At 40.5% G+C, this 14,636-nt stretch overlaps 1 protein-coding gene across 2 annotated transcripts in view; it reads left to right on the top strand.

Moving 5' to 3' along the window:
- Nucleotides 1-14,636, top strand: part of OSBP (oxysterol binding protein) — a 201,378-nt gene that overhangs the window by 53,270 nt on the left and 133,472 nt on the right. For both annotated transcript variants that reach the window (XM_029575088.1, XM_029575087.1), the window contains exon 5: nt 11,102-11,198. In XM_029575088.1, the coding sequence (XP_029430948.1) occupies nt 11,102-11,198 (97 nt within the window). The remainder of the gene's footprint in view (nt 1-11,101; nt 11,199-14,636) is intronic.

Genomic DNA, 14,636 nt, shown 5'->3' with positions numbered 1-14,636 from the left:
CCCTGGAAGCCGACTGCTCCAGCACTCCCTACTGTCACGATGGAACCCACTGCCTCACGACTACTCAATTCACCTCCTTCTTAACATAGAAACATAGAAATGACGGCAGAAGAAGACCAAACGGCCCATCCAGTCTGCCCAGCAAGCTTCACATTTTTTTCTCATACTTATCTGTTTCTCTTAGCTCTTTGGTTCTATTTCCCTTCCACCCCCACCATTAATGTAGAGAGCAGTGATGGAGCTACAACCAAGTGAAATATCAAGCTTGATTAGTTATGGGTAGTAGGGGAAGTAACCGCCGCAATAAGCAAGCTACACCCATGCTTATTTGTTTTACCCAGACTGTGTTGTTCAGCCCTTATTGGTTGTTTTTCTTCTCCCCTGCTGTTGAAGCAGGGAGCTATGCTGGATATGCTTGTAGTATCAGTTTTTCTTCTCCCCTGCCGTTGAAGCAGAGAGCTATGCTGGATATGCGTGAAGTATCAGTTTTTCTTCTCCCCTGCCATGGAAGCAGGATATGCATTGAAAGTGAAGTATCAGGCTTATTTGGTTTGGGGTAGTAACCGCCGTAACAAGCCAGCTACTCCCCGCTTTGTGAGTGCGAATCCTTTTTTCTTCTCCCCTGCTGTTGAAGCAGAGAGCTATGCTGGATATGCGTGAAGTATCAGTTTTTCTTCTCCCCTGCCGTTGAAGCAGAGAGCTATGCTGGATATGCGTGAAGTATCAGTTTTTCTTCTCCCCTGCCGTTGAAGCAGAGAGCTATGCTGGATATGCGTGAAGTATCAGTTTTTCTTCTCCCCTGCCGTTGAAGCAGAGAGCTATGCTGGATATGCGTGAAGTATCAGGTTTTCTTCTCCCCTGCCATTGAAGCAGGGAGCTATGCTGGATATGCGTGAAGTATCAGTTTTTCTTCTCCCCTGCCGTTGAAGCAGAGAGCTATGCTGGATATGCATTGAAAGTGAAGTATCAGGCTTATTTGGTTTGGGGTAGTAACCGCCGTACCAAGCCAGCTACTCCCCACTTTGTGAGTGCAAATCCTTTTTTCCACATTTCCTCTTGCTGTTGTAGCTTAGAGCGATGTTGGAGTCACAGTAACCATGTGTATGTTTATTGAATAAGGGTATTGTCTCCAGGCAGTAGCCGTCATTCTGGCTAGCCACCCACTCTTTATTGACGGCCTCTTGATTTTATGGATCCACAGTGTTTATCCCACGCCCCTTTGAAGTCCTTCACAGTTCTGGTCTTCACCACTTCCTCCGGAAGGGCATTCCAGGCATCCACCACCCTCTCCGTGAAGAAATACTTCCTGACATTGGTTCTGAATCTTCCTCCCTGGAGCTTCAAATCGTGACCCCTGGTTCTGCTGATTTTTTTCCTATGGAAAAGGTTTGTCGTTGTCTTTGGATCATTAAAACCTTTCAAGTATCTAAAAGTCTGTATCATATCACCTCTGCTCCTCCTTTCCTCCAGGGTGTACATATTTAGATTCTTCAATCTCTCCTCATAAGTCATTTGATGAAGACCTTCCACCTTTTTGGTCACCCTTCTCTGGACCGCCTCCATCTTGTCTCTGTCTCTTCGGAGATACGGTCTCCAGAACTGAACACAATACTCCAGGTGAGGTCTCACCAAGGACCTGTACAAGGGGATAATCACTTCCCTTTTCTTACTCGATATTCCTCTCTCTATGCAGCCCAGCATTCTTCTGGCTTTAGCTATCGCCTTGTCACATTGTTTCGCCGACTTCAGATCATTAGACACCATCACCCCAAGGTCTCTCTCCTGCTCCGTGCACATCAGCCTTTCTCCCCCCATCGAATACAGTTCATTCGGATTTCCATTCCCCATATGCATGACTTTGCACTTCTTGGCATTGAATGTCAGCTGCCATGTCTTCGACCACTCTTCCATCTTCCTTAAATCCCGTCTCATTCTCTCCACTCCTTCCGGCGAGTCCACTCTGTTGCAGATCTTAGTGTCATCCGCAAAAAGACATACCTTACCTTCTATCCCTTCCGCAATGTCGCTCACAAAGATATTGAAAAGGACCGTAAGTGGTTTCCCAATTTCACTTGAACCAAACCATCTCGTTTCCATCTCCAGATGAACATAAGGACTCTGAAGATTCACGCCGTCATCGCCAGCTAAACGTCGGCTAAACGATACCTGGAAAGATTGGAACCTGTGCACAAAACGGACCGCCTGTTTGTTCTTCACAGCGGGAAGAAACAAGGGGACGCGGCCTCACCGGCGACCATAGTCCGCTGGATCAAAGAAGTAATCAAGGCGGACTACACATAGGCAGGAAAGCCCTTACCTCTAAAAGTTTAAGGTTCGTTCTACGAGGGCTCAGGCCGTATCCTGGGCGGAAACCAAGCTGCTGTCAACTGCCAAGATCTGTCGAGCAGCAATGTGGTCCTCCATACACACTGATAATTTTATCAGGTTATTTGGTTAGCAGTCCCTGCCACTCACAAGGGAGCGTTTGCTGATAGGTAGATCAGCATGGTAGTTTGATTCTACTTCAGTGTTCTTGATAGAAATTTGTTACAAGCTTCCATGCCAATTCACAGATAACATGTTTGTTCCCATTCTTATGATGGATTTGAAGTATTATTGTACTGCCATACAGTGTATCATGTTCTTTTTATGTTCAAGTTATTTATGGAAAATTCAAATAAAAATAATATAAAAAAAGAAAAATAAACAAAAGTAAGAGAAATAAGAATCCAATCTGGATCGTAAAGGAGGTGGCTGATGTAATAAAAGGAAAAAACGCAGCTTTTAAGAAATATAAAGGATCCCAAAAAGTGGATCACAGGGAGAATTATCTGGTGAAACTGAGGAAGATGAAAAAAGTAATCAAGAAAGCAAAAAGTCAGGCAGAGGAAAGGATTGCCAAGGAAATAAAACAAGATGACAAAACATTTTTCAGATATATCAGAGAAAGGAAAAAGGTCCATAGTGGTATAGTGAAATTGAAAGGGCATAAGGTTCAATGGGTGGAAAGAGAATATGAATTAGCAGAAATATTAAACAAATACTTCAGTTCAGTGTTAACCAAGGAAGACCCTAGAGAAGGATCGCCACTTGTTATCAAGACTGTAGAAGGGGGTGGAGTAGACAAAACTCCATTTACAGAAGATAATGTATGGGAAGAGCTAAGAAAACTGAAAGTGGACAAAGCCATGGGGCCTGATGAGGTTCACCTCAGAATACTGAGGGAACTCAGAGATGTGCTGGAGGGTCCACTGTGTGACCTGTTCAATAGATCCCTGGAAAAGGATGTAGTGCCTAGTGACTGGAGAAGAGCAGTGGTGGTCCTGGTTCACAAGAGTGGGAGCAGAGAAGAGCCTGGAAACTAAAGGCCGGTTAGCATCACCTTGGTGATGGGAAAGTTAATGGAGACTGTGCTGAAGGAAAGGATAGTGAACTATATACAATCCGGTGGGTTGCTCAATCAGAAGCAGCATGGATTCACCAGGGGAAGGTCTTGTCAGACGAATCTAATTGATTTCTTTGATTGGGTGACTAGAGAACTGGATCAGGGAAGAGCACTTGATGTAATTTACTTGGATTTTAGAAGGCTTATCAACAAAATGAGAAGCTTGGGGAGTCAGCTCCAAGGTGTTGGCATGGATTACAAACTGGTTGATGGAGAGAAGACAATGGGTGATGGTAAATGGAACCTACTCTGAAGAGAGAATGGTATTAAGTGGAGTGCCACAGGGATCGGTGTTGGGACCGGTTCTGTTCAACATCTTTGTGAGCGACATTGCAGAAGGGATAGAAGGTAAAGTTTGTGTATTTGCAGATGATACTAAGATCTGCAACAGAGTGGACACGCCGGAAGGAGTACAGAGAATGAGACTGGATTTAAGGAAGCTGGAAATAGTGGTTGAAGATATGGCAGCTGGAATTCAATGCCAAGAAATGCAGAGTCATGCATCTAGGGTGTGGTAATCCGAAAGAACTATATGCGTTGGGGGGTGAAGGGCTGATATGCATGGAGCAGGAGAACGACCTTGGGGTGACAGTGTCTAACGACCTGAAGTCGACGAAGCAGTGTGACACGGCGATAGCCAAAGCAGGAAGAATGCTGGGCTGCATAGAGAGAGGAATATCTAGTAAGAAAAGGGAAGTGATAATCCCCTTGTACAGATCCTTGGTGAGGCCTCACCTGGAGTACTGTGTTCAGTTCTGGAGACCATATCTCAAAGGAGACAGACAGGATGGAGGTGGTCCAGAGAATGGCAACCAAAATGGTGGGTGGTCTCCATTGATTGACTTAGGAAAGGTTGAAGAACCTGACTATGTATACCCTGGAGGAGAGGAGGAGCAGGGGTGATATGATACAGACCTTTAGATACTTGAAAAGTTTTAATAATCCATGGTAGTTAACAAACCTTTTGTATTGGAAACAATTTAGTAGAACTAGGGGTCATGATTTGAAACTCCAGGGAAGAAGACTTAGAATCAATATTAGGAAATATTTCTCCTCTGAGAGGGTGGTGGATGCCTGGAATGCCCTCCTGGAGGAAGTGGTAAAGACTAAAACTGTGAAGGATTTCAAAGGGGCATGGGATAAACACTATGGATCCCTAAAAGCTAGATGATGGGAATAAATAAAAAAAACTTGGGGGTAACCTGCATGGGAGCGGCAGTGACTACCTTGGGAAGCTTGGCTGGGCAGACTAGATGTTCCATTTTGGGCTTTTTCTGCCATCATTACTATGTTACTATGTCCTGAACCCATCTGTCTGTGTGCTAAAAATGAGAAATTACCACCTTCCTGATAATTTCCTTTTCCTTAATATAGACAGATGGGTCCAGCTTCCCGCCCTTGACTGGCATATGTTTCTGTTACAATCCTCCTGGTTGACTTTGTGTTCCAGGTTACTGGTAAGTAATCCTCCAGTCCCTAGGCTTGTGTTAATGTTCTTCTTGTCGGAGCTCAGTGTTTCATGTTGGCTGCATTTTGAAATGGTTATATGTATTTTAATCAAGTTTTTTGCTAGTTTGTCCACAGTTGCTTTTGAAGAGAATACTGGCAGGCTGATGTCAATGCAGGAGTATATATACTGTGACGTCGGTTTCCTCCATCTCCATTTGCTGGTAGAGGTGTATAACCCACTGGTCCTGAGCCCATCTTTCTATATTAAGGAAAAGGAAATTTATCAGGTAAACCGTAATTTCTCACTTCTTCCTTTAACCAACTGAAAATGGTTGAGACAATTTTGTTAATGCCCCCAAAGATCTGATCTAGTAGACCAATTAATTTTTAGAATCTTTGGGTACATTACTTACAGGCTATTTATTTATTTAAGGTGTTTTGTATACCGTCATTCGGTTTCCCCATCAAAACGGTTTACATAATGTTACATTTTTTGTTGCATGTTTATCATCAAATAGTCATATCTTGTATTTTAGGTTAGTTGTATCTGCTAGATTCTTGTACATCAAATTGTTACACACTGCACGTTGCTCTATACTGAAAGTGTTATATACTGTAAGTTATATCCTAGTGCAAATAAATTCCTACATGCTCTTACCTACTGCGATTTACTGCTTGCTGTGAAGATATTTCCTACAAGCTGTTACCTATTGCAAGTTATTTCATTATTTCCTGCATCCTTGTTACATACTGCAAGTTACTTCCTTGATACTGATGCATACTCCTTATTTCCTATTTTTCCTACCTAGTGTTATATATAGCAGGTTACATACTGTTCCATACTGCAAGTTACTTACTGTTAGATACTGCAAGTTGGTTTCCTACATATTGTTACATATTGCTGGTTTTTTCTACGCACTGTTATCGATTGCAGGTTCTTTCCATATGTAAGGTTATTTCCTTTACAGTGTTGCTACTTGGCTGGGTATGTTATTTCTAACTCACTGTTGAATCTTGGATTGTCCTGTACATTATTATTACTTAGCTGGGGATGCCACCTTTTTGTGTTGTTGGATGCGTGTATTGGTTGATTGAGGCACTGCTAAGGCTTTAATAGAATGGTTCGCTGTGAGTGAGATATTCCTAGAATGCACCAGATTATAACACAAACCAGTTTGCTGCTTTAAATACCACCAGTATTGAAACATATCTGAAATCAAATACATTTATATTTTTTATATTATCAAACATTGTCAGTAGAAAAATTACTCTAAACTCTGAGGAAATTTTATATAAACAAATATCTATATCTATCTATATCTTAGATTTATATATATCTATATCTATATACACACACACACACATACTATTGGCAGCAGCTCATCTGTAGGGCCAATCAGCACATTTCTTCAAGTTTCTCCAAACATTTTATTTAGTTTATTTAGTTATTAAAAAATTTATATACCACAGTATCTAAAATTTACAAACCACAGTATCTAACATTCAAAGCAGTTTACAAAAGTACATTCATAGTTTGAAACAGGAAATGCGTGGGCATAAACAACTCTTAAATGCAAGAAGGACCAACAAGTGACTGCCACCTCATAAGAGTGACATAAATTCTAGCAAACTACAACAGGATCTTTTGAATCCACAATGGCCTGCCCTAAAATAAAACTTGCACTTAACCTTTTAAACAACAAAAAAAATGTATATGCTTCACAAACAATTTGCTACTCAACTTCACCATTAAGTCCAGATGAAAAACTGTCTGCCATTGGCAGATTCACTGCTGTTCTCTGCTGATGAATATGACTTGTCAACCTCTGAGGGAAAAATAAGGTTTCCTAAATAGAAAAGCATAGGTGGTCCTCCTCATGCTGTAAACCATATCCAGTGCTCAACCAGTGGAACTTCTTGACGAAGGTTACATATATAGCTCAAGAGCACACCAGTTCTAGTTTTAATCTTCTTTTTAGTTCTCCCTATATACAGCAATTCACACGGGCATGTAATTACATAAACTACGTGAGCAGTATTGCAATCTGATGAAAACTTGAATGTATGTAACAAAAATAATGATGGCATTTTTAATTTTTTTGACCATTAGATTTTCACTTTAACTAGTTAATCATTCTGTCAACATTTGCCTATATGCCACATTTATTTATAAATGTATATCCTGCCTATCTAAAATACTATCACATCACAGAGAGACCTTATATTCATATAAAGTGCAACCATTTATTTAGAATTCACAACACATACCTAAATAGACACATTAAAAACTAAACTAGCTCATTCATTCCACCCATACATTCATACCATCATATTAAAAAACATTTCTTCACCAAAAAGCACTCTGTATAAATTACAAATATTTCAATGTATATATGACAAATTAATATTGATACAAAATTTGAATATATCCCCTCTCATTGGATGAAACCTCCTATTTTATATCTCTGCCCACATATTTCAATGTCAGCCTCAATAAATAACATAATAACGTAACATTTATTGAGGCTGACATTGAAATATGTGGGCAGAGATATAAAATAGGAGGTTTCATCCAATGAGAGGGGATATATTCAAATTTTGTATCAATATTAATTTGTCATATATACATTGAAATATTTGTAATTTATACAGAGTGCTTTTTGGTGAAGAAATGTTTTTTAATATGATGGTATGAATGTATGGGTGGAATGAATGAGCTAGTTTAGTTTTTAATGTGTCTATTTAGGTATGTGTTGTGAATTCTAAATAAATGGTTGCACTTTATATGAATATAAGGTCTCTCTGTGATGTGATATAACTACAAGCATAATCAGAGAGTGTGATTAATAGTTGACCCTCTGTGTTAATTTATCTAAAATACTAGGCAGGTATTCATACAGTTGAACAAGCCCTGCACAGTTTGAATTGCAAAGAAGATGTTGCCTTCTATCTTGAGTAGACCAGAGCCCTTAGAAAATTCACCCAACATTTTCTTTTGATCCCAACAAGCCTGGAATTGCTTTATCCAAATGACCACTATCTAACTGGATAGAAGATTGCATCTTTTCTGTTATGCCTAGGCATGTTTTGACTGTGGAAGAGCATGTCAAGGTTACAGTGTTGGAGCTATAGCAGAGTCAGTAGCCCATTTAGGATCAGCCTCCATTGAGGAAATTTGCAAGGCCAAGAGTTGATGTTCAGTCTACACATTCACGTCCTGTTTAGTTATTTAATCCTTATGTGACTGTAAATTGGGTCAGTCTGTCCTCCAGAGTCTGAGCATTAGAATCCAACTCATCATCCATAGGGGTTTTGTATTCTAAAAATTTGGCTTGCAGTATCCTGAGTATTCTTGGAAAAAGCAGAGTTTACTTTTAACAAGTCCTACTTTCCTCCTCTTATGGAGTTGTTTTATAGGACTTGTTCTTAAATAAGACCACAAGGTCCCTGTGTTATGGGGGCTGAGTGGGAAATCCTGTGCATTTTTGAAATCCTCCTAGGCTGTTTTTTTTGTTTTAGAACTTTATGGGAAAGCTGTCCTGAATTGATGCCATCAGATTGTCACCAGTGTGTATGGCTGCTTATTCTATTACCTTGGAGAACACCTGATATAGTTAATCAACTCTGCTTTACTCTGGGTATCTCTGTTTCCTAAGCAAATGAGGGAATTCATATCCATGGTAGACTTGAGGGACGTGAACATATATCTGTAGAAGGATTTTCTCTAGGCACTGTATTGCCACTTCTAAAGTAGAGCATCTAGTATTGTGCTCTGAACTTCACGTACATTCCTTTCACAAGAAGCATATCACTTTTGTGGTAAAAGCATAGCACTTCCAGTATCTTTTTCTGCCATTTGGTCTAGCATCAGCTTTAGCAAATCACCTATTTTCACAGTACATTTGCACAGACTAGGAATGCACATATTTGCACAGACTAGGAATGCAGGTGTTTCCTTGCTTGGGTAAGCGACTGCTCAAGGGTACATCTCAAATAGGAAAGAACAGATCATTGTTTATTACTATCCAGTTGTTATAATTACTAGGATTCATGATCAACTTTTTCAAGTCTCATTTAAGGGTCCTAAGGCTTGGGTCAAGGCCTTTCCCTCTGAAGAGAAAGTAGAATGCATTATGCTCTCACCAGGGTAGATAATTCAAGTCAGGAAATATCAGCACGGTCCCAAAGGCTTCTATCACATCATGGGCACAGTGGAGTATAAGGTCTCAGTAGTCACAGAAGAGCATCCAAACTGAGCTGGAGAACTCGCCAGCTTCTCCTTACAGTGGTGATGAGCTCAGGACCTTTGGCAGGGGTGGGGGGGGTGTCCCCAGCTCCCAGATTAGACTAGAGTTTGGCCAGCTAAATTAGGAACATTTTCAGCCAACACTAGCTATCTAGAATTTTTTATGCAAAATCAATCTAATTATAATCAGCTAAATTTAGGGAGTTGGATTCTTAAAAGATAACTAAGAAAGTGCAGTTAATTGACAAAAACGATAACCAGGTATAGTTAGCTAAGTAAAGATAAACTTAGCTGGTTAGATTTAGGCCTGCTAGTAACATATTCAGTTGGCTAACAAGCTAAGTCCTCTCCAGTCTTAGCCATGCCCCTGGGCTGGTGAAATTTAGTTGACTAGTGAATTTCGGAAACTAAAATTCAGCTGCTCTGCACTGGTCAGTTGTTGAAGGCTTTGATTTTGCTAACTATATGTCTTTAGTCAGCTAGATCCCTTGGAAAATGGATCCCTTTTCAACTGGATACGTGGCTAAAAATAACCCATTAAATGGTTAACTTTCTTCAGATATTGGTTAAAAATGTGGCTGAATTTCTTGTTAAATTGATTTGTGTTCCTTTTGTGGGTCCACACTTGGCTAAATTTATGCAGACAACGTTACATCTCTGGTCAAATTTATAAAACTAACTTGGAAATCCCTGGCTTGCACCCTTTCTTAGCTAACTAAATTAGTACAAATTTAACCTGGTGAAGGGGGTGTGGGGGGGATTACCAGGCTAAAACCTTTTGAATATCGATCCCTTAGTAGCTAATTCACCGTATACTAAATTTCATCAAAGCAGGGTATGTTCCATATTCCTTCCAATTTCCTGCCTCACGTAGTGTTGCATTTTCAACTTAATTATCCTCCTAGTATTTTCCTTCACTCGTGCACTTAAGGGAGAGGTTGCACATCACACATTGGACTGAAAGAGAGCTTGTAAATGAAGTAAGCTAGAACCCCTAGAAGGTAACATAACAGATGACAGCAGATTAAAAATCAATTATCCCATCCATTCTGCCCATTCTTCTGGTCTATACCTCTAAAGCTTTAACCTGCTCTCTGACACCCAATCCCTCCCACCTCCCATATCTTAACACTAAACCCTGCAACTATCCAAACAGCTACCAGTTGTCAGAACATCTGACTGCCTTGTGTCCCTGTGGCCTTGCTGAATATCAGCAAGCTACTGCCAGCATTGACCTAGTTGGAGTCCTAGGCATTCATTCATGACTGTTTTTTCCTTATCACCTCTCTGCTCAGTTTTTGTTGTTTTTTAACCCCAAGAGGACAGGGTTCTAAATAGCAAAGAATACCATTTCTAATTTGGTAATAAGAGTATTCTCATTGTCCTGATAGATATTACTGTAGAAGGTCAAATTTAAGGTCCATCACCCGGGAAGAAATTTGCAAGGCTGCAATCACTGTTGTCTAGGTATGATCTGCTGTGATTATAGATTTGGGGGCGCCATCCTACAAGAGCAGTTTGTGGAGTAAATTCCACTTTCTCTCCCTCATTCCTTTTTATTGTGTTTGAATGCATGTCCATGTTTATAAAAAAAAAAAAAAGTCAGGGAGGATAAAACTGAAATTTTCCTGATCAAACTTTTTTAAGGTTTTTGCTATTTTGCATTGTTTGGTCTTCCCTGCTTTCTTTTATTTGAAAATGTAGCTGAGCTATAGATTTCCATCTGTGTGTCTTTGGAGAAAGCCTACCTGCTTACTTGTAAATGGCGTTCTGTGATGACAGCAGTGCACTGAAGCTCACAGCCCACCTGCCTTCTCTCCAGGGATCGGTGGAAACTCAAGCTTTCCCTACAAAGCTCTGGAAAAATGAGACAATAGCATTACCTATTTGTGTGACTTATTGCAATGCTGTCACGAGAGAACACCAGTTACAGGTAAGTAATTACATTTTATTTTTAACAGACCTCAGCGGGAAAGGAGACGTGAGCGACGAGGATGATGAAAATGAGTTCTTCGATGCTCCTGAAATCATCACCACTCCTGAGAGCTCCGGACACAAGTGAGTACAGCAGGATCTTGTTAATTTATTTGATTTATATTCCACTTTTCAGCACTTCAAAGCAAATTACATTCAGGTACTGTTCGTATTTCCCAGGGCCGGTGCAGTTACAATGCTTGCCCCCTCACTTCCTCTTCTAATATAGTAACTATGGCCTAAAAGGACCCAATGGTTCATCTAGTTTGCCCCCAGATTTCTCTTAAGGGTAGTCCGTGCTGTTACCCTCATTTCTTATGTTAAGGGTAGTAATATTTACAATAAAAAACCAAGCAACTGTCAAATCCATAAAAAATAACTGTTAACAACACTTTTACTGGGTGAGGAGCCTTCCTGAAAATTCCAGCAGGCTGATTTGCTTTGCTTTTATTTATTTATTTATTTATTTAGGTGTTTTATATACTGCTGTTCCAAAAGAAAGATCTCAATGGTTTACAAAATCAGCATTCATATTCTAGGTCAACACAACAGCATCAAGTACAAGTTAACTAGGATGCTATGCTAGTGGTCTGTAATCCTTAATTTCCATTTCATTATCCTTCACGTAATAATCAGTAAATTGTCATGTTACACTTGGCCATAGAAGCAGTCTTGCACTTATCCCCTTATAACTGCATATCATTACTCCCAGACTATAAAGGTTGGGGCCTACGTTGGTTGCCATCTGAATGCAATTCCCCTTTTTTTTGCCACCCGTCGTCAAAGCAGAGAGTGATGTTGCAATTGCGTCAAAAGTATCAAGGCTTATTGATTTAAGATAGTAATCACCGTGCTTCTACTAAGGGTAATAACTACCACATCGAGCGATTTACCCCCATGCACTTTTTGCTTCATTTCTGTCCTTTAGCCTTTAGGGATCCAACAGTGTTTACCCCATGCCTCTTTGAATTCTTTGACAGTTTTTGTTTTCACCTCCTCCTACAGAAGGGCATTCCAGACATCCATCACACTTTTCGTGAAGAAATATTTCCTGATGTTGGTTCTGAGTCATCCCCCTCTGAAGTTTCATTTCGTGATCCCATATTAATACTGTTTCCTTTCCTACGGAAAAGGTTCAAAGTTTGTGCATCATTAAAACATTTCCAGTATCTGAAGGTCTGTATCATATCTCCCCTGAACCTCTTTTTTTCCAGGGTATACATATTTAGGTCCTTCTGCCTCTTCTCATAAGTCATTTGATGGAGACCCCACACCATTTTGGTCTCCTTTCTCTGGACTGCTTCCATCCTCGTTGAGATATGGTCTCCAAAACTGAACACAGTACTCCAGGTGAGGCCTCACCAAGGGCCTGTACAAGGGGATTTTACCTCTTTTTTCTTACTGCATATTCCTCTCCCTAATCAACCCAGCATTCTTCTGGGTTTAGCTATTGCCTTGTCACATTGCTTTGCTGTCTTCAGATTGCTAGACACTATCATTCCAAGGTCCCTTTCTTGGTCCATGCACAGCAGTCTCTCATCTTCCATCACATACAGCTCTTTTGGATTACTGCATCCCAGATGCATGACTGCACTTCTTGGCATTCAATTCCAGCTGCCATATTTTTGACCACTGTTCAAGCTTTCTTAAATCATGTTTCATTCTCTCTATTCCTTCCAGTGTGTCCGCTCTGTTGCATATCTTAGTATCATCAGCAAATAGTCTCAGAGATATTGAATGGAACCAGGCCCAACACCGATCCATGTGGCACTCCACTTAACACTGTTCTCTCTTTAGAGTAGGTTCCATTTACCATTACTAGCTGACTTCTGTCCATCAACCAGTTTGTAATCCGAAAGAACATAAGAAATTGCCATGCTGGGTCAGACCAAGAGTCCATCAAGCCCAGCATCCTATTTCCAACAGAGGCCAAACCATGCCACAAGAACCTGGCAATTACCCAAACACTAAGAAGATCCCATGATACTGATGCAATTAATAGCAGTGGCTATTCCCTAAGTCAACTTGATTAATAGCTGTTAATGGACTTCTCCTCCAAGAACTTAACCAAACCTTTTTTGAACCCAGCTACACTAACATTCCACCACCTTGGTGCTTACTCCCTAGCTTTTCATTCTATTCACAAGCCTCCTGTGCGGGACCGTATCAAAAGCTTTGCTGAAATCCAAGTAGATCACATCGAGCGCTCTTCTTTGATCCAGTTTTTTTGTCACCTAGTCAAAAATAATTAGATTTGTCTGACAGGACCTTCTCTTGAGGAATCCATGCGGTTTCAGGTCCAGCAATCTTACTGACTGTAGATAGTTCACTATCGTTTCCTTCAGCAAATTTTCCATTAGTTTTCTCACCACCAAGTTGAGGCTAACCAGCCTATAGTTTCCAGTCTCCTCTCTGCTACCACTCTTGTGAAGCGGGACCACCACCGCTGTTCTTCAATCATGCAGCAGCACTCCTGTTTCCAGAGATCTATTGAATAGGTCTTTTAGTGGACCTGCCAGCATATATTTGAGCTTTCTCAGTATCCTAGGATGAACCTCATCCAGCCGCATGGCCTTATCCATTTTGTTTTCCTAGCTCTTCCCAACCATTCTCTGTTAAGAACATAAGAAAATGCCATACTGGGTCAGACCAAGGATCCATTAAGCCCAGCATCCTGTTTCCAACAGTGGCCAATCCAGGCCATAAGAACCTGGCAAGTACCCAAAAACTAAGTCTATTCCATGTTACCATTGCTAATGGCAGTGGCTATTCTCTAAGTGAACTTAATAGCAGGTAATGGACTTCTCCAAGAACTTATCCAATCCTTTTTTAAACAGTGCTATACTAACTGCACTAACCACATCCTCTGGCAACAAATTCCAGAGTTTAATTGTGCGTTGAGTGAAAAAGAACTTTCTCCGATTAGTTTTAAATGTGCCCCATGCTAACTTCATGGAGTGCCCCCTAGTCTTTCTACTATCCGAAAGAGTAAATAACCTATTCACATCTACCCGTTCTAGACCTCTCATAATTTTAAACATCTCTATGATATCCCCCCTCAGCCTTCTCTTCTCCAAGCTGAAAAGTCCTAACCTCTTTAGTCTTTCCTCATAGGGGAGCTGTTCCATTCCCCTTATCATTTTGGTAGCCCTTCTCTGTACCTTCTCCATCACAATTTATATCTTTTTTGAGATGCGGCGACCAGAATTGTACACAGTATTCAAGGTGCGATCTCACCATGGAGCGATACAGAGGCATTATGACATTTTCCGTTTTATTCACCATTCCCTTTCTAATAATTCCCAACATTCTGTTTGCTTTTTTGACTGCCGCAGCACACTGAACCGACGATTTAAATGTGTTATCCACTATGACGCCTAGGTCTCTTCCTTGGGTTGTAGCACCTAATATGGAACCCAACATTGTGTAATTATAGCATGGGTTATTTTTCCTTATATGCATCACCTTTCACTTATCCACATTAAATTTCATCTGCCATTTGGATGCCCAATTTTCCAGTCT

This window comes from Rhinatrema bivittatum, chromosome 13 (genome assembly GCF_901001135.1).
Source record: "Rhinatrema bivittatum chromosome 13, aRhiBiv1.1, whole genome shotgun sequence".
In the NCBI taxonomy this organism is placed as follows: domain Eukaryota; kingdom Metazoa; phylum Chordata; class Amphibia; order Gymnophiona; family Rhinatrematidae; genus Rhinatrema; species Rhinatrema bivittatum.
This window is presented reverse-complemented; position numbering and strand designations above follow the sequence as displayed.